General features: G+C 47.4%; 1 protein-coding gene across 1 annotated transcript; it reads right to left on the bottom strand.

Moving 5' to 3' along the window:
- Positions 1-301: 301 nt before the first annotated feature.
- On the bottom strand, positions 302-16,501 carry SLC34A2 (solute carrier family 34 member 2). The gene is made up of 12 exons (XM_067734683.1): positions 16,390-16,501; positions 16,152-16,286; positions 14,975-15,103; positions 13,350-13,493; positions 11,825-11,936; positions 8,889-9,084; positions 8,006-8,101; positions 7,450-7,570; positions 6,120-6,287; positions 4,594-4,710; positions 4,366-4,490; positions 302-2,794 (listed from the first exon to the last, which is right to left on the bottom strand). Exons 1-12 carry the CDS (start codon positions 16,499-16,501, stop codon positions 2,117-2,119), a joined length of 2,133 nt encoding a protein of 710 aa, XP_067590784.1. The 3' UTR covers positions 302-2,116.
- Positions 16,502-20,078: the final 3,577 nt, after the last annotated feature.

Below are 20,078 nucleotides of genomic sequence, written 5' to 3'. Positions count from 1 at the left end.
ATCTTAAAGAAAAAAAATTCATGCTAATAATTTCTAAATTTCAACTTAGTATAGCATCAAATAGCAATTTTTTAAGAAGACAAATCAAGAGAGAAACCGTGGAAGAAAGGAAAGCTTGATATTTTTAGTACTTATGACGGCACTTTTCCCACTTTTTGAACGAGGGGCTCCACAAATTATATAGCTGCTGCTGTTGGTCAGTAGTGATATTAAATGAGAAAGACCTCAAATTTTTAGGAAATAGATCCAGGAGGCTCTCATTTCCCTGTAATTGAAAGCAACCTGCTCCTTTTGGGTTTGATTATCATTTTTTATTTTTCATTTCCCACAACCAGTAAAAAAAAAAAAAAAAAAAAATCAACGCAGGTAAAAGGATCCAATTTTTAAAAATCATCAGAGTACAAAGAAGGCCACAGCCCTGCCCAGGTTTAACTTACATATTTACAGGTTGTGTGACACGGGTGTGGCTGCAGAAGCAGTTTAAAAGGCAGGATTAGGAAATATACAAAGTTGGTCTTTCTTAGTAGAAGCCAGCCTTGTTTCCAAATGAGAGCGCTTCAGGACACAAATCACAGAACTATTTACTATATAACTTATGAAAAATGCTATACATTGCATGAGTATAAATATAGAGTATCAATGGCTCTGTTTGGGAATCCGTATCTACACAGGGAAGGTCAGGGGAAGGCTCAGTTTGGTACTACAACCTATGAGAGTGATGGAGAAGCTAGGATCTGGGAGCACGTCTGCACTGACCCCTTTCCCCAGACTTGGTTGAAGCTCACTCAGTCTCTGGGGAGACCTGGGGTTGTTGAGGATGAGAAGCAAGGGAAAGAGGAGGTGTACATACCACAGGGGGTTCTTGAAGGCACAGAGAGGGCATCTGGGACCAGAAGGAGCACACTTCTTGGTCCCACAGACACACAAGGACCCCACTGCCACTTGATGACGTGCCCTGGTTTCTGCCCTCAGTTTTGAGCTTTGCAGGCATGGAGAGAGGGCAGAAAATTAAAGTTCTTCTATCTATGGGAGTATGGGAGAATGCTGGGAAAGAGGTCCTGGCTTAGATGGGTGGACAGGTGGGTGGATGTATGGACAGAAGTTGACCATCGAAAGCTGACCCAGACAGTCATCTTGCACAGGACAGAGAGAGGCACAGAGCCGTTCCATGCTCAGGTGCTTCCTGTGATTCAAGGGGGCACAGTGGAGGGGACTCAGAACCTGCATATCTTATTCCGAAAGACTCAGCAGGGATGATTTTTATCAGCACTAAGCTTTAGCCAGAATGTCTGTCAATTTGGTTTCTAAATTAGCCAGGTTCAGAAGCACCCGAGGCCTTTGTGGCAGATGAAACATCTCCCCCAAACGTTCCCCATTTCCCAGCTCTCATCCTCCATCTGCCAGCTCAGGGATAGGACCACTCTCTTCTTATGACTGGAGCGCCGGGTGAGCCAAAGCTCTCTGAGACCCTCTCTGTAGCTCAGATGTGGCTCCCATCCTGGAAACTTGAGGGCTCAGCAGGTAAACTACTGGGACTAACCCTCCCTGCCCGGGTGAGAAAACCCTGACAGGGGACGTGGGGAGCACTGAGAAGGGGGAAAGGTCCACACCTATGGTCTTCACCCAAGTCCCCGACAATTACACCATTTCCCCTGAATCGGGCGGCTCTGGGACACATGGGGCTACTGCTCTTGGTTGAAGCTGGTCTTTGGTAAAACAGAGAAGTCTGAGCTGGATCATAATAAAGAAAAGTGTACGTGTATATGCGCCTTTGACAAAGAAGCTGCCATCAATTCCACCCTTGGGGCTTTTCCTTTGCAAGGGGATGGTCTGAAAAAAAGTCCTACTGACCAGCCCAGCTGTGTGTGGCAGCAGGTGTGACCACCTCTCTGGCCAGGTTTCACTATCTAATTCTCTTTCAGTGTTGTTCTGCGCCTTTCCAGGCCTGGAAGACCCAGGGAGCATGGGGCTGAGATGAAACTACTGTGCGGGCTGATACGCTGGGCCAGGGAATGAGAGTCGGGACGGATGTCATTTCTCAACGGGGAACAAATCCTCCCGAGGTGGAGGAAGAGGTGGAGGTGGGGTCCTCCTCCGGCCTCCAGGCAGCTCCTACCTACAAGGCTGTGATGCTGGAAATGGTTTTGGTGCCCAAGGCATCCACCTCGGACTTGGGGACCCTGTCCTGGGCCTCTTTGTCCATGGCCATGTTAGCAAAAGCCTCGGGAGACTTAATGGGGACGTCCTGCACCTCCTGCAGGTCTTCACAGCACTTGCTGCAGCGGCAGCACTTCCTGCAGCAGCAGTACTTGCTGCCGCGGCAGTACGTGCTGTCGCGGCAGCACTTGCTGCAGCGGCAGCAGTTGGGGCAGCCACACAGCATACAGCAGACACGGCAGCAGAGGCTCTGGCAGGAGCTGGTGAACATGGTGATGAGCTTGTCCCAGGGCTTCAGCGAGTGCATCCACAGCGGCAGGAAGTTCCAGTTATGGAGCTTGTGGGGCAGGACGCGCGGGCAGCGGGACTGCAGGAGCCCGACCGCCACCACCAGAAAGACCACAAAGATGATGGGCGCTCCCACACCCACCAGCACTGGCCAGCCCACCAGCGAGAGGCCAAACACTGCCAGAGGGATCAGGAAGAAGAAGGTGACCAGGTAGAAGACGGCAAACCAGCAGTACTTAGCTGAGATGCTGCCCAGCCACTTGGCCAGGCGGATGGGCAGGCGGGTGAACGGGATTGGGTACCACAGCAAGATGCCTGAGATGTTGAAGAAAAAGTGGCACAGGGCAATCTGAAACGCAAGAGGTTGGACAGGTGAACGGGTCTGCTGCACAGTGGGGTTGGGGAGAAGAGGGTGTCATCTAGCAGCGGAGGCCTGAGTCTTCCTCGTCTTCATAGCTCAGCCCAGAGTGGGACCCATATTACCTGAGGTCCTACTATGTGTCTGGTGGGGGCGTAAGGGAGGGAGGGCGAGGGAGGGCAAGGGAGGTGACAGGCTGAATCACAGTTCAGTTTTCAGGGCCTGAAGTCCTTTAGGCCAAATCTAACAATGAACTTCATGAATGTGCCCGCTGCCACCCAGTGCCTTGACACTGCTGCTTCCAGCTGAGCAGTTAAGAGCTGGTGGGGCAGAAGGAAAGGTGTGCAAGATAGCTGGCTTTCTTGGCTCAGTGGCCCTATTTCAGGGAGGGGAGAGACAAGGAAAGATGGCTACAGTTAATAAAGATAATAGCAGCAGCAGCTGATGTTTATAGAGCGCTTACTATGGGGGAGGTGACAATTCCAAGCACTTTTATGGATTACTTCAATCCTCAAAAAATACCCTGAGTTGGCAACATTATCTCCATTTCATGTAGGAGGAAACTGAGGCACCAAGAGGTCAAGCTATTTTCCTAGAGTCACACAGGTGGGAGATGAGATTCAAACCCAGGTAGCCTGTCTCCAGAGGCCATGCACTTTGCACTTTGCTAGGTGTGCCCACCAGGTACCAAGCATGATGCTAAGGGCTTTGGACCAGCCCTGTAGGATACATTAGCCACGATCCATTGAGATGTGGCATAAGCATAAAATACACACTGGATTTCAAAGACTTCGTCCAAAAAGGAATGTAAAATATCACCATATTTTTAGATCAATTACATGTTGAAATGATAATGGGTTCAATCAAACACATTATTAAAATTAATCTCCCTGTTCCTTTTTTACCTTTCGAAACTGTGGCTACTAAAAAATTTCAGATTCCGTGGGTGGTTCACATATTCTATACTCACTCTATATTTCTATCAACAGCATGGCTTTAGACAGTGCCTCATCAGATCCTTATAATAATCCTAACGAGATAGGGATTATGGCTCCCATTTTTCAGACGAGGGAATTGATGCTCAAACGTTAGGTCACCTAAGGGCACTTCATGTGTAAATGGTGGCACAGTGATTCAAACACCAAAGGTCATCTTGCCCAAGGGCATCTAGTTGATCCAGGCAAGGCAGGTCCCCCTGATTCTTCTCAATGCCAGGCTCAAGACACAGGTGACCTCCCAGCGCCCAGTCAGAGTCCACCAAGAGGAGGGCAAGGAGACGGGAAGTGGTATCTATGCTTCCTGAATACCCATTCCACCTCTAGTAAAATGGCCACCCCACCTTTGTCTAAACAACCACTGGTGATGGGAGTCTGACTACCACTCTAAAGAGTAGATGGCTTTGTTCTCAAATCTGTCTCTCCGTGGCTTCTCCACATCACAGTTTTGGACATAACAGAGAAAAGCCTGGCTTGGTTTCTTGGTTAAACACCATCTGCTTACAAGACCATGGATAGGGTTGGATCCCACCCACAGAGCCCCGGCCCCATGCAGCATTTCCTGACCTGGAGCGAGCTCTTCAAAGTACTGCCTGGGCTAGCTAAGGCGGCCAAAATGGCGGTGGTGGTGGTACCGATGTTGGCGCCCAGCGTGAGTGGATACGCCCTCTCAATGGATATCACACCGATACCTGGCGGGGGGGGGGGGTGAAAATACAAAGCCCACAGAATTAGCCCCAGAGGATGACAGAAGATGGTAATGTCAGCCAGATGGAGACCCAGGGAGAAACTCACCGATCAGAGGGGTCATAGCAGACGTGAACACAGAGCTGCTCTGAACGATGAAGGTCATTCCCGCCCCCACAAGGATGGCCAGGTAGCCAGTCACCCAGGCAAAGGGGAAAGGGAAATCTGGAATGCAGAGGATAAGAGATGCGTCACAATCCTTCTGGGGAAGGCATGGGTTGGAGGCCCAGCTGGCATCTCCACAGGACCCAGGGGGCACGGCTTGGCCAGAGTTGTGTAAAATCCTCCCCACCCCATACCAAGTTGTGTAAAATCCTCCCCACCCCATACCAAGTCTGAAATTGCAGATTGGATTTTCAGCATCCTTTCACCTTGCATATTCAGATGGTAGAACCAAGGATGTGGGTACGTGTTATGAAGACAAAAATACATTTCACTGGAGTTCTAAATGCTGAACCAATCTGTTATGGACAGAATGTTTGTGTCGTTCCCCCCTCCCGCAATTCATATGTTGAAACCCTGACCCCCTAATGTGATTGTATTAGGAAGTGAGGCCTTTGGGAGGTGATTAGGTCATGAGGTTGGAGTCCTCATGAGTGGATTAGTACCCTTATAGAAAGCTGAGCTTGCTTCCTCTCCACTCTCTTCCATGTGAGGACACAGTGAGAAGGCGGCCATCTGTAAACCAGGAAGTGGGTCCTCACCAGAACCCAACTGTGTTGGCACCCTGACCATGGACCTCCCAGTCTCCAGGACTGTGAAAAACTAAATTTCTGTTGTTTAAGCCACCCAGCCTACAAGAATTTGCTACAGCAGCTGAATAACGACAAAGCACTTGGAGCATTCAGACCTCTATCTTTCCTCCTGTCCTGGTCTCCCAACACTGCATACCCTCCACCTTTGTTTCCACCTAAAAGAGCAGTGAGGATATGAAGCAGCTTGGAAGCCCTATAGACCCCACCCTCGGCACCACCAGCACAGGATCAGGCCCCGCACGGCCGGCAAGCATCCAGGGCACGGGTACTCAGCTCACCCTCATGACAACCCTGAGAGGTAGATATCCTCGGCCCCATTTCACAGGGAGAGTTTACAGGGTATATTTTCATTGGCCAGGATGCCATTCTCAGCAATGGAGTCTGACTGCCTGCCTCAAAATGCTGACGTATTTATCCAGAACCACATTTTCTTCCCAAGAGTCGAAGGGAAGTAGGGACCATGGTGGACTTCTGTTAACCTTTTCCTAAGGTATCCTGACAGACCCAGTAAAGTCCTGGGCAAACAGGGAAACTGCCAGGAAGGAAGGCCTATCTCACAGCTCTCTGGATATGAGCTGGCTCTCTCTCAGGACCTTGCAAACATCTGATGGAAGCTTGTGCCTTCTTCCCAGGCTCCACCCAAGACACTAAGGAAGATTCAAGGGTGAGTGGCATCTTAACTTCCGCAACTTATCAAAGCCCAGAGAGAAACTCCATGCAGAGGCCACTGCTAGAGGAGAATCAAAAGGAGCGCCCCTGGAGGGACCACAGTGACACACTATCCCCTAGAAGGTCCAGAATGGGGGGCAGTGTGCTTACCAGTGTTGATGGTCTTCTTGATGACAACAGCTACCTGCCCCCTGAGCACAGAGCCCAAGAGCTTGACAATTAGGACCAGGCAGCTACAGAGGACCAGCAGGGAGACTACCAGGAGAATGGTGCCCACGACAACATCCGGGAGGTTGAAATTCACGAAGATGTGCTGGCCTGGAGAGACCACAGAATGCCCTCGTTAGGAGGGCATGGAACCCTTGACAGCCGCAGATTGCTACTTATTCCCCAGCATCCTTCCATCTCAGAGCAACAGAATCCTGGTTGTCAGCTTGACACACAGCAAGGCAGCCCAGAATAAAGACCACACTTTCCAGCTTCCCTTGCAGCTAAGTGTAGCCCTGAGGCTATGTTCTGGCCGATGGGACCTCATGAGGGTGAAGATGTAGTGAAATCCAGGGGCAGACCCAGGTTTCCAGCCCCATTCTTCTGCCTCTAAATCCCATGTTGTGTTTTACTCATGATAATGAGGATGCCTACCACAAAGTATTTGAGGAGCAAGGTGGGGTAGGATGGGCAAGTCAGAGTGGGAGCTATTGTTAATTATCAAACTCTTTGTGTTTTTTAAAAATCCCTGTGTGTCCCCATGATGATTCCAGAAAAACATGCTTATATCAATGGATGTATAGAACCTAGAACACGGGAGGTGATACGTTCACTTGATTCTGTGAGGTAAAGCACACCTGGAGTATTAAGGTATATGGCTCAGAATTAATGTGGGATGCACAGAGAGGAGGAGAAGCAGAGATATGCAAATGGGTATATAAGGAATAAATAATTAGAAGAACTAACGTCAGGGCCATAAAAGAGTCCAGAGGCAACAGTATAGCTTCTTAAAGAACTGGAGCATCATGCAAGCGCACTGCTTTGTTCAGTGCTATAGCCCTGCTATATGGGGCCTGCTGGACCATAGGGACTCATGACTTGAGGGTGAATGTGTTCTGTGTGTGCCCCACATCTCCTTCAAATCAGGCTGTCATCTCCCTAGAGGTACTGCCAAAGGGATACTGAAGCACATAGAAGGACCACTCTGGTATCTGTTGAGGAGTTCTGAATCCGTCTGGAACTGAAAGAGGAACTGAATACCAAGTCCTAGTTCTGCCCCTTACGGGGGGACCTTGGGCCTGTCCCCTGTCCCTAAGCCTTAGTTTCCTCTGCTGTGAAAGCTCACAGCTCATTGGCCAGTGTAGGACTGGCGTTCAATGAATCTCACTGCCCTTCTTTCCTTCACTTACTGGGGCTCCACACAGAGAGGAAACACCTATCATCACCCCAGACAGCCTGTCCTGGCAGCTGACACTCTGTGAGTTTCACTCACACTTGGCAACGTTCTCCTGGTGGGTCACGTTCTTGATGGTCCAGGTGTGCAAACCATCCATCCAACAGAGGGAAGGAGAGGTGCAGTTGTCAGGCGAGGGGACGGTGACATTCCTCTCAGTCTGAGTGGCAAACATGAGAAATGCTATGTATAGTCCATAACACTCATTTCTGGTGGGGAATGGCAGGAAATGCGAGGCGTCAGGGGAGACCCATAACAATTCGTGCACCGTAAGTATGATGAATTGCTTCCATGGGTCCCTCCATAAATGCAAGCAAGGAGGCAGCCAGAGGTAAGCCAGGAGACATGAGAATAACAAGCCAGGAATAATGGGTCCATGATGTGGGCTGGTTCTGTCTGTCCTACTGTATAATGTCTGTCCATCCCATCTAGCATTCGAGGACTTAAGGATTCTCACTGGCTAGTTTTGATTTTTCAGGAATCCCTGATTTTTCTTTCCCCTTACCTTTTATATGCCCAATCTAAATGCAAGATCTTGCTTTATCAAGTATAGACCCAAGCATTCACCCACCCAGCAATATTCTCAGAAACTTACCATGCTGGTAAAAGTTTTACACCAAATCTTGATCATACTCTTGTTTTTGGCTGTTTCATCATTCATTGCAATTTGGTTGATAACTTTTTTATCCAGCTGAGGAAAGCAATGGACAGAAGAGAGTCAGCACGTTCTCAGAACTGATGTGGGACAGATGTTAAGCTGTTAAAAGGGGCTGAGGATGTGAACCGGACTGTGAGGGTGTGAACTGCACTGAAGGCATGAGCTGGGACTCACTCTATCTACACTCTCAGGGCAGAGCACAGCACCCAGATGTCAGTGGGTGTTCAATAAATGAATGATTGTATGAACAATGAACCCGTATCTAAGAAGCATGCAGTAGATATTCATCAGATGACTGAATGACAGAAGAAAAACAGAAGGTAAGAGTGAAAGGGCAAGGTCCAAACTGGCTCCTTCTCCCCAAGGCAACATCCACAAAGCCTCCTTTCATTTATTTCAATAATATGGACAGACCCTAGTGAGCAGAGGGGTGAGATGGAAGGAAAGGCAGTAAACCCTTCCTCTTTGGCTGGGAGCAGGGTGCTACTTGAATCAGTGAGCCCACGGGTGCCGAGGCCAGTAGTGGGAACAAAGCACCCAGGTGTCCAGCAGAGAGTCCTTGAGTCTAGAGAAGCACTCACCCCCGCCACCTGCCCCCATCCTAATAAAGATGATACACTTGTTGAAATCAAGGAGATAATAAAGGCCAATGACTCCATCTCATCGGGTGTCCCTGAAGTTCTGCCTCCCTTGGCTTTTTTCAGAGGAAGCCAAAGGGCAGTTTTTACAGACCCTCATCCACCTCTTCCATCCCAGCCCGGTGAGGGGGGAGCAGGGGAGGGTGTTGGGGCCTTTCCCTCTCTGCAGGAAGGCGAGTTACCTGGATAATGAGCTTCGTGAAGGGATCTGTGATAACTTTCAGAAGCTCCGGGGCATCCTCTCCATTCTTGAAGTTGAAGGATTCCACTACCAGGTTGGTCAGGCGCTCCAGGTAATGGGTGGCAGCCTCCAGAGGCAGAAGCACCAACACAGAGAGCCAGTTGAAGAAGTCATGGACGGTGGCCCCTGCAAAGGCCCTGCAGGAGGCGAACCCCATCCCGAGCCAGATTAGTCAACAAGCGACTGGGCACCATCTAGGCAGGTCATCACTTGTATCACCGGCCAGGTGCCACCTATCTGAGTGCATAGAGGCATACAGTCTCACTTTTGTTCTCACAGCAATCCCCAAAGTGAGTGGTATGAAGATCCCCATTCAACAGATGAGGAAACTGAAGGCCAGCGAGCACGCAGGAATTGAAGACCACTGCAGAAGCACTGGGTCCAGGACCCTTGTCTCCCACTGTCCGGCAGAACCTTTCCCACCAGATCAGACAGTACACACAGTTTGCTCTGCTTGGGGAAAAGGGAACTAGATGTGTTTTGGCTGCAATTATTAGTTCATGGAGCACTGTTTGAGAAAACTTCATCAAGACCAGTTTCAAATCATGCATATGGAAGACGACCTTCATTTTGGAAAGGCGGGGGCCAGTATGAAGGTTACCATCAGAGCCTTCTATACAACTGAATTCTTAACTGTAAGATCTTGAGACTTTGATCAAATATTTGAACAGTCTCTACAGAAAACAAAGCTAATATATACTACAATTTGCATCTACCGGAGAAGGTTCACTGATTCCTCGTGAATTCCATCTTACCTATCTCCAGATTAAAAAAAAACTCTATAGTTTTTTTTCCCTCGATGAAAAAATGTTCCTTTAAAAAAACTCTGCATGTCAAGAAATACCCAAAACAAATAGAAGATGGGACATGAAGGGACAGAAGCTATTAAACATGTAGGGGGAAATGCTTAACTTCACCAGTAATAGAAGAAATTTGCAATTTATTTATTTGCACGTACAAATTTTCACACACCATTTTAACTAATATTTTACAATATTTTACAAAGTTAACTTATTCTTCCTGGAGAGGGTGATTTAAGACATTTTCATACACTGCTGATGCAAAGTGATACAAATATTTCTTTGTAGTTTGGCAAAATGTTTAAAGAGCCTTATAGGTGTGTTTGATACAGTAATCTATCCAGGAAAAAATTACCAGGAAAGAATAATACACATTTCCAAAGATGTTACTGAAAGCAATCTATTTAAATATCCCAAACAGGGGGTGAGCTAAGCCAATTATATTCCTATGCGCAGGCACTTCCATAGATCGTGTATTTATACATCCAGAGGTAAAAGCATAACAGTGAAAAGAACCCAAAATTTCCAATAAGAAAACCTGGATCGAGTCCCAGCTATGCCCCTCAGTGAAGTTACTTAACCTCTTTGTGTTCCTATGTTAATAAAATGGGGCAGAGAAAAGTCTGCTTAGCTCCTTGAGAAGATCAAATTAGCAAACACCCTGGGTAACGTGTATTATTATTTAGACCTCAGAACATTTCTTCAGGGTCCAGACTTTAGCCATGGTTGAGGGAAAATGAATGTCTCCGAGGACATCCACTGCCACCCATGGATGAGGGATGGTGTTAGCTGACCCCCAGCCAGCCAGTCATTTGTCTGATGCCACAGATGTCTGATGCCACAGTTGAAGTATAGTTGGTGTACAATATTATATTAGCTACAGGTGTTCAATACAGTGATTCACAATATTTAAAGGTTATACTCCATTTATAGCTCTTATAAAATATTGGCTATATTCCCCACAATACGTCCTTGCAGGTTCTTTTATATCTAATAGTTTGTACCTCTTACTCCCCTACTTCTATCTTGCCCCTCCCCCTTCCCTTTCCCCACTGGTAACCACTAGTTTGTTCTCATATCTGTGAATCTGCTTCTTTTTTGTTATATTCACTGGTTTGTTGTATTTTTTAGATTTCACATATAAGTGGTATCATATAGTATTTGTCTTTCTTTGTCTGACTTATTTCACTTAGCAAAATGCCCTCCAAGTCCATCCATGTTGCTGCAAATGACAAAATCTCTTTCTTTTTTTGTGGCTGAGTAGTATTCCATTGTGTGTGTGTGTGTGTGTGTGTGTGTGTGTGTGCGCGCGTGTGAGTGTGCGTGTGCTCATCACTCTTCCACTCATGTCTTGATGGACACTTAGGCTGCTTCCATATCTTGGTAAATAATGATGATATGACCATTTGGGGCACATATTTTTTCAATTTAGAGTGTCTGGTTTTTTTGGATGGGGACTGCTTCTCTATTTTAACAAGCTGTGGAAAAAGCCCACCACCAGTTAGAAGAGAGGCTGGGAAATGTGCTTAATTTTCACATGAAACTTTTGGAAGAAAAGGGTTTCCTTTGCCTGTATTTATCCTGCCCCATTTTTAGATCTTACACATTCACAAAGGCTCTATGTTGCCTTTTATTGGCATGTGAGTGAAGAAGAAAAAGTGGCATGGGTTGAGCTGGCCAAAAATGGAAGCTTTAGGAGGTAATAATTATTTCTAAGTGAGACAGTAAATCCTATTCTAACTGGCCTTGTTTTACACCACAGGTCAAGCTTCTAGCGAGGACTTGTATTCAGGCAGCCCTGACTGTGTGCCAGGCACCTTGATAAGCATTTATCTGTATGATTGTGTTAACTCCTTTAGACAACACGGCAGTGACAGATACTATTACCCCAGCCCTGCATATCAGGGAGCTGAGTTTAATCAACTGATAAGTATGTGATCCCAACCCCAGCCATACTCCACTGTGTCTATTTCTAAAGAGGTCTAGGGATAAGAAACATGCTCTAATGTTAACGGTAGTTAGGACAACCTGGTCAACCCCAACGGGTGGTGGCAAAGGCTGATGCTGTGCCTCCTACCTTCTGAACTCACTCCGGTCTCCTGCCTGCATGAGCGCCACAATGGTGTTGGTGATGGAGGTCCCAATGTTGGCCCCCATGATAATGGGGATGGCAGCCTGCACGTTCAGCACTGGAGGGTGGAAAAGAGTAAGTTATCAAGTTAGTAAGTTGAGGAAGGCAGCTTGGCCGTGTTCCTGGTGTGGCCCAAGGCAAGCCAATCACATTCAGGCTGGCAAATCCCTAAAGCATCAGTTCTTAACCTCTTTAGGGTCTGTACCTCGCTGTGAATCTGACAAAAGCTTGGACAGCTCACTATAGAAAAATGCACATGTACCAAAAAATAAGTAAAAAATTTTACTTTCTGTAAAATATTGTTCAGTTTCAATTTCTAATTCCTATGGATTAAAAATAAAATCAAACAGTGTGAAATAAAAAAAATTTCAGCACTTAATTACAGGGAATTCAGAGTCTCCATAAAGCCCTTTTGTGGACCCAGTTTAAAAGTTTCTTTCTAAATTCCTCTGTCCTCCCTATTACAGATGCAAGGGTAGCTTAAAAGAGACCAACAAACAATGTGTAAGGACTTGTGTATTTATTATGGCAAATTTATGGCAGAATAATTTCTTTTTCTAACAAAATTAATATATTGCCACATGTTCTAACATATGAAAGTATTTTGAAGAAGTAATGAATAACTTTTCCTAATTTGGCCTCCAAAAGTCTAGTTAATTTTAGCTAAAATGCTGGTTTGGGCTGAAAATTAACCAGTTCAAACTGTCCACCCCAGAGGGTCTGTCTCAACTTAGCGAGGGCAAATGTTGAACAGGATCAAGTTTGGAACGTCAGCTCCCCAAGCTCAGTTGCCCCAAAGCCAGTGTGTGATGTGATTACATGGTTTTATTCTTAGGCCTGACAGCGGTGATGGAAATGTTCTAAATCTATGTGGTCCAATATGGCAGCCGCTAGCCACATATGACTACCGATCCCTTCAAATATAGCTCTTGCAGCTGAGCAGCTGAATTTAAGGTTAAATAAAATTAAATAGGGGGCTTCCCTGGTGGCGCAGTGGTTGAGAGTCCGCCTGCTGATGCAGGGGACGCGGGTTCGTGCCCCGGTCCGGGAGGATCCCACATGCCGCAGAGCGGCTAGGCCTGTGAGCCATGGCCGCTGAGCCTGCGCGTCCGGAGCCTGTGCTCCGCAACGGGAGAGGCCACAACAGTGAGAGGCCCGCGTACCGCAAAAAATAAATAAATAAATAAATAAATGAAATGAAATAGCCACATGTAGCTAGTGGCTGCTGGACAGGATAACACAGTTTTAGAGAATTCAGAATTGAGTCTTCAAGCTTTGGGGCCAATTTTCAGACTCAGCCATGGGAAGGGAAACAGGAGACTGCCTATGATCTAAGCTGAACACATCACAGTTAGACAAGATAAGAAGGTAATGGTGATAAGCCCGGATACATTCAGAGTAAATCCCAGCCTCCCCAGCTGAACAGGGAAATGCCTGAAATGTTATCTGGGCTCATGGGTTCTTGACTCACATGAGGAGGCCACCATGCTGACGACAATGGACGAGGAGGTACTGGAACTCTGCACCAGGACAGTCACTAGCACCCCGATCACCAGCCCCGCCACAGGGTTGGACATGATGGAGTTGTTGCTGAAGAACTGCCCGGCCACCTTCCCTGAAAAACAAACCCATGGCCACGTGATGGGGGTTAGGTGGGTGCTGAGTAACAGAAGTCTCCGGTCAAGACCAGCTGGCCATAGGTACCAGCCTCCAGACTTTTATCTTGGGCATCTTGCTTCCTCGGGCTTCTCCCCAGTGCTTCTCTGCTGCCCTGACTCTGCCTCTGTGACCTAGTTCCCCATCCACCCCTGTTCCTCTTGTTCCTTCACCCTACACCCTCCCATCCTTCAACCACTTTCATCAGCAAGTCCCCTTCTAGTCTTCTCTTTTCATGAACATGGCCTCAACTCTGTACTTGGCCTGATGAGTGCCAGTGCATCTCCTGATGCCCTCATTCTTGTCTCTGGGATATATTCCCAATTCAGAAGATTTACCCAAGTGGATCTTCTCATTCTTTTCTATCTACCCCCTTAGACCCCAGCCCCTAGCCCCAGCCTATAATTGAATTCTGGGAGTGTCACTTTTGAGAATGTGTCTCTAAGACCATCAATCCACCCTCCAATACATTGGTTAAAAAAGACTGAGGCCCAGAGAATGGAGAGTGGAATGACTTGTCTGAGATAGAGTGCAAGGCCCCTTACTGATGCTGCCTTGGACCAGGGGGACCAGAGTGGCATCCAGCAAGTCGGTCTGCTCCTCACACTTTCCCAGTTCTCCCAGGTCACAAAGATGAGTTCTCAAGAAAGGCACCAAGGGGTGCAGAAACCTATGGTCTTCCATGTCACCAGATCTGAGTTTAAATCCCACTATGCCAATTATGGCTGTGAAACTCAGTGCAGGGCGGTGACCTTCTTGAGCCTTGGCCTATTCCTCTGTAAGTGGGAAGGACTTTTGGGATGGAATGGTTAAGACAATGCCCCTGGAAGTGCCTACTTCAGTAGGCATTCAAAGTGTTGGCTCTTACTGTTGTCACCCATCAGGGATGCACAGGTGACCAAGCGTATGGTGATTGCACTTCCAGGTCCCCTCACCCTCCACAGCCACACTCAGTGGTGGGAGGTGTTTAGGCAACTGCTCTGAATGCAGATCCCCTAGCACAGGACCCCTATCCTTCTCCAGCAAAGGGCCAGCTTTGATTTTTAGCAGTGGCTTTAGCCTAGGAACACTCTTATTCAATAATCCCCTCAGGTGGGGAAGCCCAAAGACAGCACGGATCCCTCAGATAAACCTTTAGGTCAAACAGCTTCCTGTCCAGTGTTCCTAGACAAACACATGGAGCTGATCGCTTGGCCTTGGCTCTAGCCCTGGCTCTGGCCTAAGCCACTTCAGCCAGCCAGTCATAGCTCTTTCGTGGGCCTCAGTTTTCCTTTCTGTAAAATGGGGGCATGACTTCACAAGATGATCTGAGGTGGCTTCCAGTCCTAAAATACTCCAGGAGGCTGCAGCTGGAGGGGGCCTGCTGAGCTGTGACTTTCCAAACCAAATTCAATGAGAACACCACCCCCAACCCAGACCTTTGACCTCTTCCATCCATACCTCCAACCAGCTGGAAGGCACTGCTGAGGACATCCAAGGAGCACACGAAGAAGTAGAGAAATGCCAGAAGTAAAATAAATTTCCCAATCCCTTGGAAGACACAGAGAATCTTCCCTTTGGTGTCTCTCTCTGGGGGAGGGGAAAAGGCATGGAGGCGTTTAGTGTCCGAAACACTGAGAAGTTTGACAATGAGCTCGGAACTCCCCCACCTTCCCTCCCAGCCAGGCAGCTGTCATCCTATGGATCACAAGACCTAGAGATGGGACGTGTCCACAGCTGCAGTTTTCAAAGCAATTACCACTGTACTCCATTTAATTGAAACCTGTGGTGAAATGTCTCTAAAGCATTTGGCTCTGGGAGGAGGGGCCCGTGGGCCCTGGGGCACACACAGGCCAAGCCGGGCAAGGCTTGTGCTGGGCTGAACCCGGGTCACTGCTGAGCCGTTAAGAGCACTTGCCCCTTGCTAAGCGTGGGGTCAGAGATGATGGCTGTCCTAAGCACCTTCAGAACTGCACAGAATACTTTCTACAAAGTGGCCGCAAGGCAGCCATTGCAGACTCCATCTGGGACGGCTTGGGCTCTCATACAGCCCGGGAGGCTACCTCCTTGGTGGCTGTTTTCGACGCTCACTGTTCAAGTGGTTCTCACTTCCTCCCAGCTCCTTTACCCTCCCAGCTGTCTGATCCGCACAGACCTCACACCCTGCCTGGAAAAGAAGTACAGCATTTGCCTGCACCCCAGCTGTTCTGTCTGTAGAGTCTGTCTTCTGCAAGCCTTCCCTGATGCCCACATTTAGGTGAGGGGACTCCTCTCCCCCAACCCCCGGGGCTCTCAGAGGCAGGGCCTCATCTATTTACTGCTGCATCTGCAGCACTGAACAGTACCTGGGACCTGGTTCAGCACAAAATAGATTATAAAGATCAGCGCAGGGTCTGGCCTGGTTATAACCCTGGTGCCGGCCCACATTTGTTGAATGAACGAATGAAAGAACAAAAACATCCCCCAGTCATCACAGGATGCTTGACTCTTAAGCTGGGTGGCATCCCCTAGCCAGGACTTTTGCTCAAACAATGGAAGGGAGAGGCCGACACGAAGGAGGGGACGCTGTGAAGCTGGTAACCTCAATCCCTTGCCGACGGGCAGTCCCCTCCCGCCTGCCCCGGCTGGCCTCGTTTACCTGACCACTTGATCCCCGTGTCCTGAAGCTCGGGCAGGTTCCAGGGGTCTTCCACCACTGTGGGCTCCTCTATCAGTGCCATGGTAGAATAAGAGGGCAGAAGTTCAATCTTGGTGACAGGGGTGTCGGTGTCATCTGCCCAAACAAGCAGGGAAGACGATGAGGAATGAGACACCAAGCCTGGGTCTCCTGGTGTCCTCCCAGGGGGCCAGCCCAGGGCTGGAGGGATGGCACGTACTTTTGCCGGTCTCCTTGACTTTTGCGGGTGTGGTGGACTGCTGACCGGCGACCCCTTCGATGTACTTATCCGAGTTAGGCTGGGCATTTTCCAACTCAGGCCAAGGAGCCATGGTCTGTGGATGGGAAAACAGCTTACAGAAGTAGCCACTGAAAGGAGGCACACTCAGTTTCTGTGACAAGAAGGGCCAGTCGTTGCAACGATTTCGGGGAGTTAAGGGATTTCGTCCTTATACCTTCTAAGTATGGACCCTTAAGCACCATATTTCACACCTCTGCAGGCCTCCCTCAATCGCTCACCCAGGCTGTCACTAAGTCAAACCGCTGTTTCCAAGTTTTCCAAAGCCACAAATCTATATACATCAGTTGATCTTCCTTTGATTGCTCTAACGTCTGTCTTGGCCTCTGTCTTGACTCTCTCCCTTAGTCTGAAAGGGAACACGAACCCATTCATCTTCATCAACTTGTGGTACCACCAAGTCCTCACAACACTCCTATGGGCTCCCCACCTGCTGCTCATTAAGGGACAAGTTCAACTGCAGATCTGCGCCAAACCTCATCCAGTGGACTTAATGTCTATGTATACACTGATACACATTCTACCTGCTTTACCTGCTACTGGGTCTTCTATGAGAAGCATGACACATTACATCTGGTTCAAATCCCACAGGAGCCACTTCTCAGTGGGTGTGTGTTTAGGCAAGTCCCTTTATGCCTCTGAGCCATCTATAAAATGGGGACAATTCTTCATGCTTTGCAGGGTTATGAGATTAATAGTGATGCCTAGAAAGTGCCCGGTAAATAGTAGCAATGATTACTATGCCATGCTGCCTGGATTAATGACCCTTTGTCAGAACTACATTCTTCCCAGCCTTTGATAGAGACTTCCTCATAACCCATTTTCTCAACAAAGCCTTTCTCAGTTCCATGGAGAGGAAGCCTGGCCCCCGACAAGCCGGGACGTCCACTACTCACAGTCCTTGTCCTGACACACCAGACAATGCGGCCCAAAGGACTGGAACGAACAATTCACAGGAAAGGAAGTACAAGTGGCTAAAATACTTATTACAGAATAGGCGTTCAGCCTCATCAGCGACCCGAGATATGCAAACCAAAACAGTGAGATAACTTTCAACTATCAGATTAGCAAAAAATAAATAAAAATTCAAGTATAATATGTCACTCTGGAGATGCAGTGAATTAAGCACAGCTGAAGCTCTGGAAAGCAGCTGGCGAAATGCCTCAAATGCCCTACATTTTTCAAACATCTCTGACTCGATAATTTCACTTCTAGGAATTAAGAATCTAGGAAAAATGGATAACTAATAAGAACCTGCTGTATAAAAAAATAAAATTAAAAAAAAAAGATTCTAGGAACATTTTTTTTTCCTCAGAAAATCAAAACGACCTGCTTTGCTCTGATCACCTCTTGGGAGAGGGTTTCCCAGAACCTTTGTCTATTCGTTTCCTTTCCTATTTTTCTTCAATAGATCTATTTCCTGCCTACCAGAATGTAAGCCCTTCCAAGAGAGGGGGCTTTGTCTTACTCATAACTGCATCCTCAGCGTCTACAGCTCTGCCTGGGACATTGACAGTGCCCAATAAATATTGGTTGATGAATGAATGTGATGCAGGCCAAAATGCACTATAACTTACAGAGTGAAAAATAAAAACAGGAAACTATTGTATTAACTATGGTACATCCATACAGCATAATAGCATGCCATTAAAAATGTTATAAAGAACCAGCAAAACAAACCAAAAAAACCCAGGAAAATGTTTTAGATGAATGGTGAATAAAAGGCACATTTATGTCCCATTCACAGTATGATCTCAGTAAGGAACCAGCAATGTTCCATGGGGTTCAGAGTGGGTGATAGGATTATCTGTGATTATTTTCTTCTATCTGAACTTTCCATATTCTTTTAAGAGATGCAGCCCAACCCCCAAACCCACAAAGGTAAAATGGTTCAGGACACCTGTATTGTGACTGTCACTCATACTGACAAAGCTAGAAGTTAAAAGAAGCTGATTCTGTGAGTCCCCAACATGAGAGGATTTCGTGAATTTGTTTGGCCCAGGGAAATTTTCGACTTCCCCCACGCAGCTGCAGCGCGTGGCACGCACTTCTGCGATCACAGGGAACATCCCGCAGTCATTGGCTTCCAGGAAGGCACAGGCCAGGTCTTTCCTTTCAGCTTAAGAAGCACCCAGCACAGGGCCTGACACACAACAGGCCTCGTGCACTTTCTGAGCAGTATGCTGGGACCTGCCTCGCCAGCAAAAGCCAATACTTATTGAGCCAGGCTGTGCCCCACCTCCCTGCCACCCGTGCGGGGAGGTGTTTTTATTCTCCCATTATACAGATGAAGAAACTCAAGCACAAGGAGACTTATAACTTGCCCAAGGTCCCACATGGTAGCGCCTTGGACACAGGTCAGTTTGAATCCAGAGTCTCCTGCAGCCACTCAAGCATGTGTCCTACTGGTGTGACTCACCTGGCACTCCATCACACATTACTGCAATACCTTTCAATTGATTTCTGAGAACAACAACTATCGCTTTAATGAGTACCAAAGAGGTGCCAGGGGCTGTGCTGGTGCTTGACGTATATTATGTCATTTAGTCTTCAGGCAAGAAAGGGGTCGTGAGCATCGCCATTCACAAATGGGAAAAAACTGGAGCTCCAAGACGTTTAAGCAACTTGTTCAAAGTCACCCAGTAGGTGAGTGACAGAGCCAGTTTTTAAACACAACTCCACCTGTCAGTGAGGCTATGGGCCACATCCCCAATATCTTTGGCTGTGACAGACATATCTTCCTGGAGCACTGCTTTAACCCACACAACTGGGGCAAAGGGAATGTTAAATAATGTGACCAGTGGATGAATTACATTTGACGAATCCCCTGAAGGGTTATGGTGATGATCAAGTGTGTCATGTTTTAAAAGCTCTCAGAACAGTGACTGACATATTGTAAACCTTGTGTGATTATCAAGGATCATGCTAAAATGAGCGTGGACATATTGTAGTACAAAATGCAAGATGTATCATTAAAAATTGAAGGAAAGAAAACAGAACACAAAGAACTGCTTTGAGCTTGCAACTGGCTGTTCTGGGCTTACTCACAGACCCCCAAGGATTTAAATATCTGCCTCGCTGCTCTTGGGGGCATTCTGAAGGAAAAATTTGGAAATTGCGACCTTCTACCATCTTTCTCTCTCTTATAATCTTAATTCACCCTAGAGTCGTTCTCCTATCATTTATGCACACTTATACTGCCTTCTCAACTAGAATTGAAGTTTTAGAGGGCAGAAACCCTGTTAGGATTTTCCTCCCAGCATTCAGCAGACTACACATAGTAGGTACTGTATATTTGTGAATGGAGGAGTCAACATATAGGGTTTGCTGAGGGAAACCCTAGAAGGTCTGCTGTGCCCTAGACCCACATTGATCATGACCAGGAAACAACTCAAGCCTGAATCTTACTGATGAGCGCTGTTCCTCATTACCATATGCAAGTTGGGTTGGCCAAGATCTGCTGGATGGAGCAACTGTATCAAGAAGCTGCAACCAGGATGTCACAGCAGTGCCACCTGGGAAATTCTCATCAGCAGTAAGGTGCTATTATTTAAACTGTTTCCAGTGACTGGATTTCTGACTGATCAGAATCATTTTCTTTCAAGAACTGA

Source organism: Pseudorca crassidens, chromosome 4 (genome assembly GCF_039906515.1).
Source record: "Pseudorca crassidens isolate mPseCra1 chromosome 4, mPseCra1.hap1, whole genome shotgun sequence".
NCBI classification, from domain to species: domain Eukaryota; kingdom Metazoa; phylum Chordata; class Mammalia; order Artiodactyla; family Delphinidae; genus Pseudorca; species Pseudorca crassidens.
The sequence above is the reverse complement of the archived record's forward strand: the minus strand, read 5'-3'. Positions and strand labels throughout refer to the sequence as shown.